The sequence below is a fragment of the Lampetra planeri genome, chromosome 25 (assembly GCF_965212315.1).
Source record: "Lampetra planeri chromosome 25, kcLamPlan1.2.h2, whole genome shotgun sequence".
In the NCBI taxonomy this organism is placed as follows: Eukaryota; Metazoa; Chordata; class Hyperoartia; order Petromyzontiformes; family Petromyzontidae; genus Lampetra; species Lampetra planeri.
The window spans coordinates 5,775,741-5,792,670 of NC_136131.1; the positions used below are offsets into that span (position 1 = coordinate 5,775,741).

Sequence of the window (16,930 nt, forward strand, 5' to 3'; positions counted from 1 at the left end):
GCAAATATGGTTTTAATGTACGAATGTAGTACACGTGCAATGTGTAGGTTTTAATTGCATGTACTTTTGATTGAAAATGGTGCGAGTGCAAAATAAATATTCACATGTGAATGGGTCTCAGGAAAATGGACTGGGAGTGCACAAGCCTCGTCTCCTTGTTCCCGTGTGTCACGCGGTGCGTAACGAGCCCTCGGGGCCTTGTTCCCGTGTGTCACGCCGTGCGTAACGAGCCCTCGGGGCCTTGTTCCCGTGTGTCACGCCGTGCACAACGAGCCCTCGGGGCCTTGTTCCCGTGTGTCACGCGGTGCGTAACGAGCCCTTGGGGCCTTGTTCCCGTGTGTCACGCCGTGCGTAACGAGCCCTCGGGTCCCTGGGTGAGCAGCGAAGGCTGCACGCGCCAGCTTAGGTACAGCCACAGCTGAAGACCTCTTGCTCAATGCGTAAACATCGTCCGGCGTTCTCATTTGCGTCGACATGGACAATATAAGGAAGCAACGAGCTGTGCACTTTAAAATATAAATTGAAGACAGATTTCTTTAGAACTGCTTTTTTGTGTTTAGTTGTCCTCCTGCACCTCCGATGAGCACGGTGGGCTACGTACGGCCCGAACAAAGTTCAACATACGTAACAATATTCTGCACAACGTGAATGAATATTGAGTTGTGTATTACAAGGTTTTTGTATTGAACTAGGACCCATATCTAACAGAGGGTCTGTACCTATAAACATCTGGTAGGTGACCAACAATGGGTCAAAGCCTGACTGCTGATGAGAAACTAAATGTCAAAGCCGCTGCAGTCTGCTTGTATTGAACCAATGTTGCATCTCCAGGGTGATCAGTGGTTGGCGAGGTGAGTGGTTGGGATCTGCAGTTGTGGTAGTTGAACACAGCATGGCTGGAGAATCAACGAGTGAAGTTCACGGGAGAAGTGAGCATGGTTGTATAGCGAGAGAAGAGTGATAAGGAGGCAACTGATCGCCGGTGAGCGAGTAACTGGAGTGATTCCGTGGGTGCTGGATCATCACTGACTGCTTTATGCTGAATTCTACCCGGTGCGGTGAGGTAAGAGCTGGGTGTTCCACGCCAGATGTGACAAGCAGCAAGATTCCAACTTGGGCCATATTAGTGCAGTGTGTAGCAGCAGCAGCAGTAGCAGCAACGTTTGGAGTTTAGAGGCTTTGGCAACGGAGTATAAAACGAAGCATCTTCGATGCCTCCTTAATAAGCGTGCACGTGGGGCTATTTGTGACACCCCGAACGTTCACGTGGGTCCGGTTAACGCAATCTCCGAGGCTCCTGTTGGCTGCTGCTGCTGATGATGATGAGGAGGAGAAGGCGGCCTCCGGCGGGTGACCTTGGCGTCTGGCTCGGCACCAAGCCCCCCATTGTCTGGGCCGTGACAAAGGCGCGCGCGCGCCGCATTTAGCGCGCGACGCGGACGGTGCAGACAAAGCGATGGCACATTCACCACCCAAATTAGGGCACGGCGCCTGCTGCGTGACCAGGGCTTTCCAGAACCTCGTGCCCCCTTAAATAACCGCGCACCGATAGGAGGCGGCGCCGCAGAGCCCCTTTCTCAAGCACCGCATTGTTTACTCCGCTCTGTACACGTGCATTTTAAAGAGTGCAACAATTACTACTACGAATCATACAGCTCTGCGTCGAACTAGGGCACACATCCAACGAGGTGGTCGCCTATAAACGTCGGACAGTTCACCAGCATTGACTCAAGCAAACTTGACAGGACCAGTCTCGATATTCAGCGTCTCCTGGACAGAGTTTGCTCGCGTTAAAAGCAATGCTGCTGAAATTTGTCACACCCAAGAAGGGCGTGTGGCGGCTGATTGGTACGTGTCAAAAAAATACTTTTACATTTCTCGTGGAGGGACAGATACACGAAGGAAGCGAACTGCGCGTGTTATAAATAGACGCTGCGTGTGCAAGGTGTTGTTTGTTGAATATGGCCAGAGTGCCATCGTCCGGACGTTTCCGACAGCACGTGGACATTGCTTGGAAGGGTACGAGACGGGCAGAATCCAGACCAGATGGAGAAGGCAATGCTGCTGTGGCCATGAGTACTCTGTAACTTGTAAAACAACCACGTGGTGTGTTTTCATGCCTCGCTGCAAATTACCATTCACACTGCTCCGAAACGCAGTCATGACTCCCCCATGTGATGGTCCAGGTGGCCCAGCCGTAGAACGAGTGGCTGGTCATCGAAAGGTTGCGAGTTCAATTCCCGGATGAGCGTTGATTCGTCAGCCCATCATCCCTCCAGGGTCGTTAAAATTAGTACACCGCTGGGGCAGGGGGGTGGGGGGAGACGTCAACAGTGGTTGCCGTGGTTTTATAAATTTGGCTCGGGTCTTGTAAACGGGAGATGGGCACCGCGTCAATGCTCATTTGGACGGTAATTCCACTTGGACCTTCCGTTCCACGTGTGCAACTGACGAACGACCATCGGGCCAGAAATCCCGGCAAGTTGCCCGTATGGAGCGCATTTCTCCGGCCACGGGAAGGCAGTGGAGCACGGGACACAAATACCTCCCTCCCTCCTCTCTCTCCTGGCACACGCGGCACGCACCACTCCCCTCCCACCGAGAGCAGCCAGAGCCGCCCTCAACCCTCGGGCCCTCGTTCCCACCGCCACCGCCGTCGTCTCCAATGCGCGGAGGGGCCCCACCCGCCTCGTATAAGAAGCGGCAGCCGCAGCGCGTCGGGAGTTGGAGCCGTGGACGCGAAGCCTGCGGGGGAGATGCTCGCTCCTGTCCCTCCCGTGCCGCGCCCCGAGGTGACGTTGCTGCTTCTCTCCGTCCGTCTTCGACGCGATCTTTGCCCGTCGCGTTCGCTCATTCAAAATGAGCTCAACTTTTATTGCGTTCAGGTTAAACATATGCGCTCTTTTTTTTTTATCACAGGCGATCTGGCAACATTTGTATTTGTCCATAACACTGTGGCCTTAAACAGATATATCGAATCGGCGACGTTTCGGGCAATGGCCCTTTTTGAAAGCAATTTGCCTTTTTAGGCTACAGTGATATTGACGAATGCAAGTTTTTGTTATCTGTGCACCGCTGCAGGACAGCCAAATACGCTGTTTATATATTGTGTAGGTTTTGTTTTGCGACGTGTGTATGTACACGTGTGTGTGTGTATATTGCATGCACGTTATGCCCTACACCTTTCAGCTTCGCGAGTGGCCGTACAACTGGTGAATACACGAACCCTAACAAGTGGGCGCTGTGAGCCCCGTTCCGGTGTGGATTTTGTGTTTCCATCATCACCACCACCATCACCGGGGGTTAATTGCACGCTCGAATTAGATTTGATCTCATCTCGTCGCGTGATTAAATGCACCGTTTAAAAAAATCCGACCGTCCCGCTCAGCGGGAGGAGCGTGCGACTCGCAATCATCACGTCGCGAGTTTAAATACGGATTGAGCACATCATCCCTTCCGGGGTCGATTAAAATAGGCACTATTTTGTGTCAAAGTTAACAGCGTTTGTCCATCTTCTTGGTTTTTTCGGTAAAGTCACGTAGAAGGGAAGTAATAAAAGAATAAAAATAAAACACAAAATAATTCTCACGACGTTTCGGCCACAACGCAAGCAGCCGTCTTCAGGTGAAAACCAGGTCCGTCGAGGCGACAGAGCGTTTGTCCATTGAATAGACTCGCCCCGCCGTGCGAGTGTGGGATTTTCGCCACTGGATCAAGACTATAAACAGAAGTGCGCCTCCTCAAATTCATATTCGAGCAGCAGATCACCACTGGCTTTTGTCTATTTACACACGACACATCCTTGCTCTCGCAGAACGAATGCAATCATTCGTGCTCATTTTTTTGAAGATGCATGTCCAGTGAAATAACTTGCAAGAGATCATGGTGGTGGTTGTGGTGGGGGGGGGGCACGGAGGAGGGAGAAGGAACCTCTGGAGTTCCTCTCGGCGATAGAGCCAAAGAAGGGCTGCTGCATTGGCGGTACAGATTTGAGGGCCCCTAATGGGCCACAGTGAAACGTGCAACAGATTTCAAATCAAAGCCTCCTCCTTCTCCTGCTTGCAACGGCGGCTACCAACTCCCAGACCCATGGACTCCAGAATGTTTAACGCGAAGGCGGCGGGGGAGGGCCTGATCCTGCTACTCCACCGACGCTCTGAGCAAACCGCGTGGCTACATCCGCAACGAGTTCGTCAGCCGCGAGGTCGGTTGCACTCGAGAACGACTGAGCATGAAGAGGACGTCGTCCCTCCGCCTTCCCCACCACGTGAGACGTCCACAGATGCCCAGAATCCGCCGTCTCCCGCAAAGGCGCAAAATCCGCGCTCACTCATTCGCACGCGGGCATCGCACCTCTGTCATCACGAGGTTTCGCACGAAACAACCACTGGGCATTCTGCACTCGCGAAATTGTAGCGCCTTTCGCAAGCGAGGTCCAAAAACGACCGCAAACGCCACTGAGAATAGCGGAGGCGCATTTTCGTGCGAGAGGAGAGAGAGGCCCTCGCCGTGGCTTCCGAGTCGCACAGCTCACGGTTCAGTCACGGAGTCGCACATGCGAGTTCTAATATAGCGGAGTCATAACGTAGCCGAGATCTAACATAGGCACTGGCGGAGCCAGTGGGGGGTGGGGTAGCACGTGCCCCCCCCCCAATTATCCGATCGAAATCCCTAATTTCGATCGGATCATTGGGGTTTATTAGTAATAAATCGGGATTTTGCGACCCCCACTGCCACTGTGTAGCATATTATTACGTGCCAGGGACTATATGAGATGATAGGACAATAGTCTGAGTCCATAATTGGCAATAAGTAACGGAAAATCAGTTATAATTGACTCACAGAATTGTGCGCAGTTGCGTATACAGGACACGACTTCCCTGAAGGCATTCACCTTCAGCGAGCGCGATGCGGATCACACACGGATCGAATTCGGCCATCGCCGCACACGCGTCGAATAAAAAGCAAGGGACAAGTCCTTACTTGCTAACAACTCCTCTATCGTTTTTCATTGCTGGAGGGGTTGCCCCCCCCCCTTACCTGAAAATCCTGGCTCCGCCATTGAACACAGGTAAGTCCTCACGAGGGTTGTTCAACTATAACAGGTAAACAGGCAACGGTTTTCAGAACATTTCGATTTAAAGCTTTCGTGACTGCAGGGATTCACCTTCTTGGTTCTTTTGGTAAAGTCACGTAGAATGGAAATAATAAAATAATAAAAAATAAAACATAATAAAATAATTCTCACGACGTTTCGGCCACAACTCTGTCTTCTCAACAGACCTGTTCTTCACCCGAGGACGGATGCTTGCGTTGTGGCCGAAACGTCGTGAGAATTATTTTATTATGTTTTATTTTTATTATTTGATTATTTCCATTCTACGTGACTTTACCGAAAGAACCAAGAAGAGGTTTTCAGAACAGTTTACAAATTCCGAAAGCCAGGAGCCGGTAACTGATTCCAGTGGAATGTAAGTCATGAACATACCGATTGGCAAGCATGGGCCTTCAAACGGCACGGCAGCCTAAGCCACTTCGTGGTACTTTGATGTCGTTTCTCAGTCTTCTTCTTCTTTCGTTTGGCTGACGGAGATGCAGAGCGACCACTCAAATTTCGCACTCACGTGGTCAAGCCAGATGACGGCGTCAAGAGCGTATCATCGCTGTGACGTCTCCTTCGTATTTGTGGATCGGGCATTGCGTCGTGAAATGCTGTAACGTCTCTTCTGGATGACCACAGTCGCACACTGAAGAATTTTTAATCGTCATCATTTGTGCATCAGGTGAGCGCACCGGCCATGGTTTGTGCAGCGGATGCGATTTAGAGTTGACCGTGAACTTCGTGGAAGATGACGGACAGGGTTCTATTGCGTTGGCCCTTTCCACAGAGTGTGTCTGCGAGTTCTTTTAACTCCGTTCAGCTCTGCAAGCTTCATCGGGGTTCAATTCGCATTGTTAAAGGTTAAGCACGTGGGTCCAAAACGGTTCAAGCGATGACGAGGGATGTTATTGAGGTTCTTCGTGAAAAACGGAAAGGTGCAATCCCTGTAATTGCACTGTTGGCAGAAGGGGCCTCCAATAAAAGGATCTCTAGAGGGTATTTGGTCTACTCTTCCACAGTAACCGGATATGTTGAAAGAGTGAAACAGTTCACGTACCCATACTTTAAAAGGTGATACACAAAAATAACACAGATTTTACTCACCTTGGCACGAAGAGTTAACACAGGGGGGAAGCCTTAAACGAGTCTCGGGTAACAGCGGCGAGCGGTAACACGGCTAACGCACCTTGCCCTGTGCTCCACGTCTCAAACACGTGAAGGAGACGACGCCGAGACGCCGGGTGGGGGGGAGGTGGGGGGGAGAGACGCGTGGAGACGGATGCAGCCCTCACATCTGCTACAATGTGCTCCCCTCGGATGCGCGTCTCCTTCGCTCCGCCCGCGTTGTGCGTTGGTACCGCCCCACCTCTTGAAACACGTCTGGTCAACTTGGAAAAGTGGAGCAAATGCTCTCCAGAGTTCGCTCGAGTGGAGGTTCCTCCCCCACAGGGCCGGATCAAGGCACGGGGCTTTAGGGGCTGCAGCCCAGGGCGCTGGAGGGCCTCCAGAGATGTAATTGAAAAGTGATTTCGCTTTGTGAATGCTAAATTTTATTTGTTGTTAGCCTTGTAAAAATACATTTGATTTTTCTTTAACTTTTCTTTCCTTTTGAAAATATTACTGGGGGCCTCACAGTACCTGTAGCCCAGGGGCCTACACAATCTTAATCCGGCCCTGCTCCCACCAACAGCGGCGCGAGGGAGCGAGCGATTGCATCGTGGCACATTAACCTTTTGCAGTGTTGCGTTTAACCGAGGTGACGCTGCTTGTTTTTTTCCGCGGGGGTCTCAAACTCCGTGGCACTGCAGCGGCAGCAGCAGCCCCTAAAATCCCTCTCGTGGATCCAGCGCTGGTTCGTGGCGTCGGAGACCGAGTGACGCGAGGCACAGGGCCATGAGGATGAGGCGGTTAAGACTTGCAGTGATGTTCACTTTGCAACTTCATGAACATCACCCCAAGTCTGCTCCGTCTCGATCTCACACGGCACCAGAGGAGGCAGCTCCCCGGCAGGACCCACGTGACGCAAGCTCACGGTGTCCCTGTCCTCCAACTCGGGACGTTGAATCTCCAACTCCCACGTGTCAGGTCAAGGTCACCGCATGTCACCATCGCTTCCTACCACGCCGTCAACGCGAGGCAATGAGCTTCATTGAAATTCACGCGCTCCATGATTCACTCGCCACTGACGGTCAGTCACCTCCTTGTCATCCTTCTATCGCGACTGCCATGGGTACCGTCCCCGTAAACTGCACTCATTGATTCCTTCACCCATGTTGAGGACTCTGTCCACCGGACTGACTGTCACGTCGCATCCACACTCTGTTCAAACCAGCACCATAGGGGACGTCCATAAATTACGTCACGCGATTTTGGGCTATTTTTGACCCCCGCCCCCCTCGTTACACGGCGTCACAAAAAGTCAGACCCCCCCTCAAATATGACGTCACAAAGCTCTGCCCCCCCCCCAAAATAAAACATGCTTCAAATCGATTTAAACTATTGTCATTGTAGTGCGTATTTAATGTGCCGCTGCACTCTGATGTTGTAGGAGAAAACATTTATTGAAAAGTCTATTTAATTAAGTAGAACGTGTTTGCTATATTTATTTAAAGTTGCGCATTTTTACATGACGCCACATTTCTCAAACCCCCCCCCCCCTCGTCACACATCGTCACAAATGTCTGACCCCCCCGCCCCCCGGTGCGTGACGTCATTTATGGACGGCCCCATACAGCAGGTCACAACACTCGCCCACTCACCACACTGCAGGTCACCACAATTATCTTTCAACTTCTTCCCTCTCACGACTCCACTTGGGAATTCTCTCCTCCCATCGTTGTCAGGCTCTTACAACAATATGCCCTCGCTCAACTCAAGAAATGCGTTTCACCCTTTATCGATTTCAACTGTGACAGTGCTGTTTGTTGCTGGCCGCTTGACATTTTGGGCTTTGGGCCTGTGCTTAACAACCGTGATTTAAAACAATAAAAATAAGATACCGCAGTTGTTGTGAAGTCACCACCGATCATGAACGTGTGCTTGAGCATCATCATTACCATTATCTTCGAGGTAGATTTGAGGCTTTCGTGACTGCAAGGATTCATACTCTTAGGTTTTTTCGGTAAAGTCACGTAGGTAAAAAAATACAATAAATAATAAATAGAGATAATAATAGAAATAAAACATTTACTTTATTTATTTTAATAAAATAAACATTTTATTTCTATTACTATCTTTATTATTTATTTTATTTATTTTAATAAAATAGTTTATTTATATTATCTCTATTATTTATTATTTATATTATATATATATATTATTTATTATTTATTTTATTATTTACCTGCGTGACTTTACCAAAAAAACCTAAGAGTATCTTCGAGATCATCATCATTTGATTCTCCTTCGGCCTCCGTCTCGGTACCCTCCTCCACCCCGCACACGCGTCCCACCCATTGCAATCTCCTCATTGCACCGACAATGATGCTCAATCCACTGCTGATTGAGGGCCGCCCCAAGCTGCCGCCACCTTCCACGATGTTGTGACGCAATACTCACCCCCCCAATGGCGGAGTCAGGATTTTCAGGTAGAGGGGGGGGGCCAACCTCTCCAGCAATGAAAAGTGATAGAGGAGTTGTAAGTAAGTAAAGACTTGTCCCTTGCTTTTTTTTTGACGCGTGTGTGGCGATGGCGCAGCCATCGATCGAGGGTCGAATTCGAACCACGTGTGATCGGCATCGCGCTCGCTGAAGGTGTTTGCCTTCAGGGAAGTCGTGTACTGTAGACGCAACTGCGCACAATTATGTGAGTCACTTATCACTGCTTTGCCGTTACTTATTGCCAACTTTGGACTCAGACTATTGTCCTATCTCAGAGTCACTGGCACATAATAATATGCTACACAGTGGCAGTGGGGGCCACAAAATGCTGATTTATTACGAATAAACCTCAATGATCCGATCAAAATTAGGGATTCGATCGGATCATTGGGGGTGAGCACTGGCTCCGCCAGTGCTCACCCCCACGATATGAAGGCAGCGTTTACAACGCTGGCTCACGGCTGGGAACTCGAGATGAGCAGCAATGCTCCAGTGCTCATTTGTGCAAAAAAAACTCTTTGAACGGCATTTTTTGTAATGAAAATTCTATTTGCAAACTTACAATAACAATGCAGGTCATGTTTCTCGGTTATTGAAAACTATACATGGAGTCCATAATACATAAAGGGTTTTTTTTTGCGTTAGATCGCGTAAATATAAATGGGTCATTAAACCCCGCCGCCACCACCCGACAGCCAATTAATAAGGTCTGCCACGTAAAGAAAACGTGCTAATTAGTTACTACTCCAACACACCGGTGTGTTGGAGAGTAAACCCACAACATTGACAATTCAAGTACGACGTTTCGCTGGTGATTACAAGCAACTTCATCAGAAATGTAAAGGAGTCCTGTTTCAGTCTTAAAAAGAGAAATGGTGATGTCATCACTGTGAGCCTATCAGAGAGGGGTTAATATAGTCATATAAATGACAAAGCATTAATTTATATTTGGACACATTTACAACACAAAAAAACACATTCATGGATATTGGTCGTGAAAGCGAACGTGTTAAACTATGCAAAGGGTGCATTGCCGTGTTAAACTACAAGCGGAAGTACCAGCTTCTCGGTGATGTGAACTTTGCCCCCTAAATCCCCACCTCTGAGTGCCCCTCCGTCGTGTGCAACAACCCCCAGGCACCCCCCCTAGCCTAGCACCCCCACTCCACGTGAGCAGCTCCTTGCGCCGAAAACCCAAGTGCCGCCACCTGGGCAACCATGGCCATGACCCCCACCCACCGTGTGCGTGGCGCTCGCTGATGGAGAGAGAGATCAAGAGATGCGCAGAGAGAGAGATCAAGAGAGAGACGCGGAGCGCCGTGAGCAGCGCGTGTCGGCTTAGCGGAGCCGCAGGATCTCCCGCTTGGCGACCTCCATGACGAAGTAGAAGTCAACGTCCAGGTGCCTCCTCCAAAAGCGCCGGTCTCGGCCCCACACCTTGGCAGGATACGCGGGGCTCCCTGCGCAGCAGCAGCAGCATCAGCAGCATCAGCGGCATCAGCAGCATCAGCGGCATCAGCAGCATCAGCAGCATCAGCAGCATCAGCAGGAGCAAGTGTCACTTGCAACCATCGCCATTCACCACTATTCACCAAAGCATTACCATCACCACCATTGCCATAAATGTCGTTTGTTTATTTCTGGCCGCTTCATGTTTTGGGCCTTGGAATGTTGATATAATAACGTGATTATGGTCACAAAATGGTGATGTTAATGGTTTAGTGGTGAGTGGAATATGGTGTTGAGTGTGATGGTATTGAGTGTGATGGTGGTGATGGTAATATTTTGGCGTTGGTGGTGAGTGAAGGTGGTTGTGATGTGATTGCTTTGAGATCAAAGTCTAGAATTGAACGACGTTGGTACGAGCCTCTTAACAGAGAGGATGGGAGATCATTCTATAGAGGAGCAGAGCGAGAGAAGAGCAGAAAGAGCACAGAGGTGACCTTCAGTGTGGTAGGTGGGTGAGTTGTTGTGACCTGCAGTGTGGTGAGTGGGTGAGTGTGTTGTTGTGATCTGCAGTGTGGTGGGTACGTGAGTTGTTGTGATCTGCAGTGTGGTGGGTGGGTGAGTGAGTTGTTGTGACCTGCAGTGTGGTGGGTGGGTACGTGAGTTGTTGTGATCTGCAGTGTGGTGGGTGGGTGAGTGAGTTGTTGTGACCTGCAGTGTGGTGGGTGGGTGAGTGAGTTGTTGTGACCTGCAGTGTGGTGGGTGGGTGAGTGAGTTGTTGTGACCTGCAGTGTGGTGGTTGAACAGTGTGGATTAAACGGGACATTCGGTCTGGTAGACCAAGTCTTCATCATGGATGGAGGAATGAGTGAGTGTAGTAATAGGTTTTTACCCTTTCAACACCAATGGAGACTAGGCTCTAAGAAAAGCTGTCTCAGGTGTGGACCAATCAACTTCAAGGACAGTGCATATCATTATCAGAGTTGTTTCTTTTTGTTTGCATTTTGACTGCTTGTGTTGTGGTTATTGCAAACATGATGCCTTGTATAAAGGTGTCAGTTTTTGTACCAGTTGAAAGGGTAAAAACCTATGACTATATTTTGCCACTGGTAAAGGAGATGTCTCATAGTGAGTGAGTGTAGTTTACGAAAACAGTAACAGTAGCAATAGAAGAATGATAAGGGGATGACTGACTGACTGCCAGTGAGTGAAGTGAAACGGTGAGTGCTGGATCGTGATCACCCCGACCGTACCGATGCCGTGGAAGATGCGAGCGATGGCACGGGCAGAGAAGCTGCGGTCATGATGCAGACATAAGAAGGTGTTGATATCCCTGCTGACCTGCTCCTTCATCTGCAGGACACATCACCGCGTATCGCTTTCGTTGTGCGAACTTAAAATGTCTGGTGATCTCACATTTCGATTTCAAGCTTTCGTGACTGCAGGGATTCATCTTCTTGGTTCTTTCGGTAAAGTCACGTAGAAGGGAAATAATAAAATAATAAAAATACAACATAATAGAATACAATTCTGACGACGTTTCGGCCACAACGCAAGCAGCCGTCCTCAGGTGAAGAACAGGTCTGTCGGAAAAGACAGCGTCTGAATGTCTTTCCGACAGACCTGTTCTTCACCTGAGGACGGCTGCTTGCGTTGTGGCCGAAATGTCGTGAGAATTGTATTTTAATATGTTTTATTTTTATTATTTTATTATTTCCCTTCTACGTGACTTTACCGAAAGAACCAAGAAGATCTCACATTTCTCACAAAATAACCCTTGGGTGTCATTGTAGAGGATATCAGTACAAAAGAAATACGCAGACAATTTTCCCCTCCTTCCCCATGATTGTCTCTCATGTAAAAATATAAATTTGTTGTTTTTGTACTCATACCATCAGCCACACGGCCCACTGGGAGTGCATACATTTAGCAGCATTGGTTCATCACAAGCAAACTCTGAAACGGTTTCGATATTTATTTGTCTCATTCGCAGAGCCAGGCTAGCTTAAATGCTGCCGAACTGCCAGATATTCACAAGCAAGGCCCCCCCCCCCTCTCTCTGTTACACGTGATGACACCACAACCACGTGACTTTTCTTTTGTATTGTGCGCGGTGCTTTCAGCGCCACAGCGCGTGGATTTGTAACGTTTGTTTTATTTTGTTTGCTGGTGACTGTGTATTTCATATTGAAATCGCCTCCAGTGCTTTTGCTGCTGGCGGCAATAAAAGTTGTTTAAAAGTCAAAGTCTGTTACACGTGGGTCCGAGTTCAATGCAAGACTCCAATTTCATACATAGGCTATCACGACCAATGCGAGTCAACCTTCAGAAAAACGACAATAACACAACGCAAAACAATCACGAGATGAGCCCTCATCATGTACAGCGGTGGTTTAAACTGCGTTGAAGACAAGGTTTGTGAAATCTCTGTAGAATATGATTTGGAGGTCGCCGGTTCCTTCTCCCTGCAGTTGAAACAATAGCACAAGTTTCTTAAATCCCCTCCGCCCTCTCCGTCCACCCAACAGCGTCAAACGGGTTCACCACAGCGAGCTGATCGGCAGGTCGTGTGTAGTGCGGTAAAGTCTGGGTATGCCAACTCTTCAAATCCATCTCGTTCATCGTTCAAGATTAGACCGGATTAACCTTTTGAGCTCCCTCTTGCGGAGGTCCTGCCACCAGCAGCGGCATTAGCGAGCGACAGAGGTCGCAAACTGGTTTTGATTCCTTACCCGTACCCGTACCCGGCCGCACCAGGGTCGCAAACGGGTACCCGTACCCGGCCGTACCCGTACCCTACACGTACCCGGCCGGGTATGGGTAGGGTACGGGTATCGGGTACCTGATTGCGACCTCTGGGATGAAGCCATGTTGCAGGCGCGGGTGGGTTGATTCTAGGAACTTGAATTGTGAGAAGAGACAAGACGTTGGGAAATGAGTGACAAACGGTGACTCACCAGTGACTCACGGCCTACCCGTACCCATACCCGGCCGCACCAGGGTCGCAAACGAGTACCCATACCCAGCCAGGTACGGGTAGCCGGGTATCGGGTAGGGTATGGGTATCGGGTACCCGGTTGCGACCTCTGGCGAGCGAGCGAGCGTGGGGCCAGTGCGCGTGTTCACGTGCCCAGAGCCTCTTACCGATTTTGGGATGAGATCCTCCTCTGCTGCGCCTGCGCCGGACGTCATGCTGCTCTCCAGATCCCAGTGCTCGTCAAAGTAGCTCTTGAGCACTCGCTTCAGCTGCTCACTCCGCTTCACCAAACCGGAGCCGTCCACACAGTGGCCGCATGTTTCGAAGGCCACGCTGAACATGCAGAGAGAGAGTCATACCGGGCGGGCGGTTGCCACGAACGGCACAGGAGCAAGATTCACCGGGAAAATGCTCAGTCACACCGGAACAGGCCATGGCCGAAGCAGCCGTATCCCTGAAGTCCAGTTCTCACTATCGGTGCCGCTCGATGTTCAACCACGTAATCACGAACCCTACCATATTTACAGTGATGCCAACGATTATTTGATGTTGTGTATTGTGTCGTTTTGTATCAAACTAGGACCCATATTGAATAGAGATGGCCTTTGCTGATAAACATCAGGCGGTTCACCAGCATTCAAGCAAGGCTGACACTGCTGATGAGACACTGATTGTCGAAACCCGTCCAGAACGTTGCTTGTGTTGAACCAATGCTGTTGAAATGATGCACTCCGAGAAGGCCGTGCGGCCAATGGGATGTGCAATAAATACTTGTGTTTTGTTTTATGTGGCGAGACAGACAGGAAGAGTCGTTGCATTATTCATTAATTTTTCGATACCACCGTCTGCTTTGCAAGGGTGGGTGGCAAAATAACCACAAAACGTATTTCATACAAGTCGCAAGTTAACAGCTGCACAGCAGTGATAGTCTATGGCACGTTTGACCGAGTGCGATGTCCACTGTCTAAATATAAACTGTATAAATATAAACCGAAAACAGGTAGTCCTCTACTTACGATGGAGATGCGTTACGACGACCCCATCGTAAGTCAAAAATATCGTAAGTCGAACATGTCCTCGCCTGCCCAGGTGATAATTTAGCAAAACATAGCAATGTCCCTTCTTCCATCAAGCGATTATCCACGTGAATAAATCGATAACGGCAGAGGGATTGTTTCAGAGTCCTGCTTGGTCCTAACTTTTTGGACTTATTCTCGTAGTGATGAAGCAATGACGTGTAAAACACATTATTTACTCTGCTAATCCTCCCCATAGTAGCTGTTACATAGCTAATAATCTAAACTGAATTTCTTCACGAAAGTTTCGGTAAAAACATTTTTTTTATTGTTGTTTGAAACGTAGCACTGCACAGTTTCTGCTTTTTTTTTCAATATGGGCAGCGCACCCTAAACCCTTAGCGGGTCACCCACGAGTACCCGGACCCGAGGCGCGGCTCAGATCTCGTTACATCGCAACGTCGCTAGGAGGTGGCAGCGGCTCGGGGGGGGGGGGGGGGCACATCCAGCAGGTGGATTGATCACGGCCGATCGCGACGACGACGACGACGACACAGAGCGAGGGTTACGGTCGACCGCCATCCGTTCCGTGGCGGTACCTCTGGAATGCCGTGAAGCAGCAGCGCAGCTGGTACAGCTCGACGCGCTCCTGCGCGAGCACGCGGCCGTGCAGCGCGGCACACAGCTCGTCGTGCTCCTCGTCACGCAGGTCCCCCGGGGAGCGGAAGCGGAACGCCAGCTCGTGGAACTCCACCAGCACGGAGCTCTTGTTCGCCTGCCCTGTACTCCACGCACGCACGCACGCACGCCACCGCTGCGTTACTGACCTCTGAGGCCACCGTTGCTGCAGGCATTCGCCAAAGCTGCGAGTGCTCTGCCTGCACTAGGGTTTTTTTGTTGCACACTCGAAATGAAGGACGTGGGCAGGTGCTCCAAATCGAGGGCAAGCACATTTATTTATTGTGGTTAATATTAATCTTGTGAAGAACCGCACCGTCACTCTGTAAAATGCAACAGCGCGTGTTACACGCAGCAATTCTTCCGAGACGCCATTAACCACGTGGCTGGTTTACACGTGCGGTTATTCATTAACCCTACCAGCCACCTACAGGCCCGACTCAGTCATCACATGCTGCTGTACACACATGCATTGATGCACTGCACAGCACATCAGGACCTTCCCAGAACCACACTTTACTCCCTTGCTGCACAAGGATATAATTAAAAGAGTGATCCATTCCTAATGTGCCACATTTTATTTTTTGATTAACAGTCACCGACTACAGGCCCAAGTGCCCAAAATGGCAAGCAGGCCAACAACAAATCAGCACCAGCAAAGTTCTACGATTAGTCTGGAATATAGCGTAACACTAATCATCATCAAAATTATCCATGATTAATCCACTGTTGGATGAAGGCCTCTCCTAGCCAACATCACCATTATATACTCGTTGGTTCTTTCGGTAAAGTCACGTAGGTATAACATAAAATAAATCACGACGTTTCGATTGCAACACAAGCAAAAGGTGGGAAAAACACAGCAAGACATTTTCAGGTGGGAAAATCACAGCAAGAAATTTCCAGGTGGGAAAATCACAGCAAGAAATTTCCAGGTGGGAAAATCACAGCAAGAAATTTTCAGGTGGGAAAATCACAGCAAGAAATTTCCAGGTGGGAAAACCACAGCAAGAAATTTTCAGGTGGGAAAATCACAGCAAGAAATTTTCAGGTGGGAAAATCACAGCAAGAAATTTCCAGGTGGGAAAATCACAGCAAGAAATTTTCAGGTGGGAAAATCACAGCAAGAAATTTCCAGGTGGGAAAATCACAGCAAGAAATTTTCAGGTGGGAAAATCACAGCAAGAAATTTCCAGGTGGGAAAATCACAGCAAGAAATTTCCAGGTGGAAAAATCACAGCAAGAAATTTCCAGGTGGGAAAATCACACCAAGAAATTTTCAGGTGGGAAAATCACAGCAAGAAATTTTCAGGTGGGAATATCACAGCAAGAAATTGTCAGGTGGGAAAATCACAGCAAGAAATTTTCAGGTGGGAAAATCACAGCAAGAAATTTCCAGGTGGGAAAATCACAGCAAGAAATTTCCAGGTGGGAAAACCACAGCAAGAAATTTCCAGGTGGGAAAATCACAGCAAGACATTTTCAGGTGGGAAAATCACAGCAAGAAATTTCCAGGTGGGAAAACCACAGCAAGAAATTTCCAGGTGGGAAAATCACAGCAAGAAATTTTCAGGTGGGAAAATCACAGCAAGAAATTTTCAGGTGGGAAAATCACAGCAAGAAATTTCCAGGTGGGAAAATCACAGCAAGAAATTTTCAGGTGGGAAAATCACAGCAAGAAATTTTCAGGTGGGAATATCACAGCAAGAAATTGTCAGGTGGGAAAATCACAGCAAGAAATTTTCAGGTGGGAAAATCACAGCAAGAAATTTTCAGGTGGGAAAATCACAGCAAGAAATTTTCAGGTGGGAAAACCACAGCAAGAAATTTTCAGGTGGGAATATCACAGCAAGAAATTGTCAGGTGGGAAAATCACAGCAAGAAATTTTCAGGTGGGAATATCACAGCAAGAAATTTTCAGGTGGGAATATCACAGCAAGAAATTTTCAGGTGGGAATATCACAGCAAGAAATTTTCAGGTGGGAATATCACAGCAAGAAATTGTCAGGTGGGAAAATCACAGCAAGAAATTGTCAGGTGGGAAAATCACAGCAAGAAATTTTCAGGTGGGAAAATCACAGCAAGAAATTTTCAGGTGGGAAAATCACAGCA

At 48.9% G+C, this 16,930-nt stretch overlaps 1 protein-coding gene across 1 annotated transcript in view; it reads right to left on the reverse strand.

The window, feature by feature from the left end:
• Positions 1 to 9,229: 9,229 nt before the first annotated feature.
• Positions 9,230 to 16,930, reverse strand: part of RECQL4 (RecQ like helicase 4) — a 35,705-nt gene continuing 28,004 nt past the window's right edge. Inside the window, exons 21-24 of the mRNA XM_078605977.1 lie at positions 14,740 to 14,920; positions 13,292 to 13,457; positions 11,401 to 11,500; positions 9,230 to 10,161 (exon numbers count right to left, since the gene is read on the reverse strand). Coding sequence (XP_078462103.1) covers positions 10,040 to 10,161; positions 11,401 to 11,500; positions 13,292 to 13,457; positions 14,740 to 14,920 — 569 coding nt within the window. The 3' untranslated portion in view covers positions 9,230 to 10,039. The remainder of the gene's footprint in view (positions 10,162 to 11,400; positions 11,501 to 13,291; positions 13,458 to 14,739; positions 14,921 to 16,930) is intronic.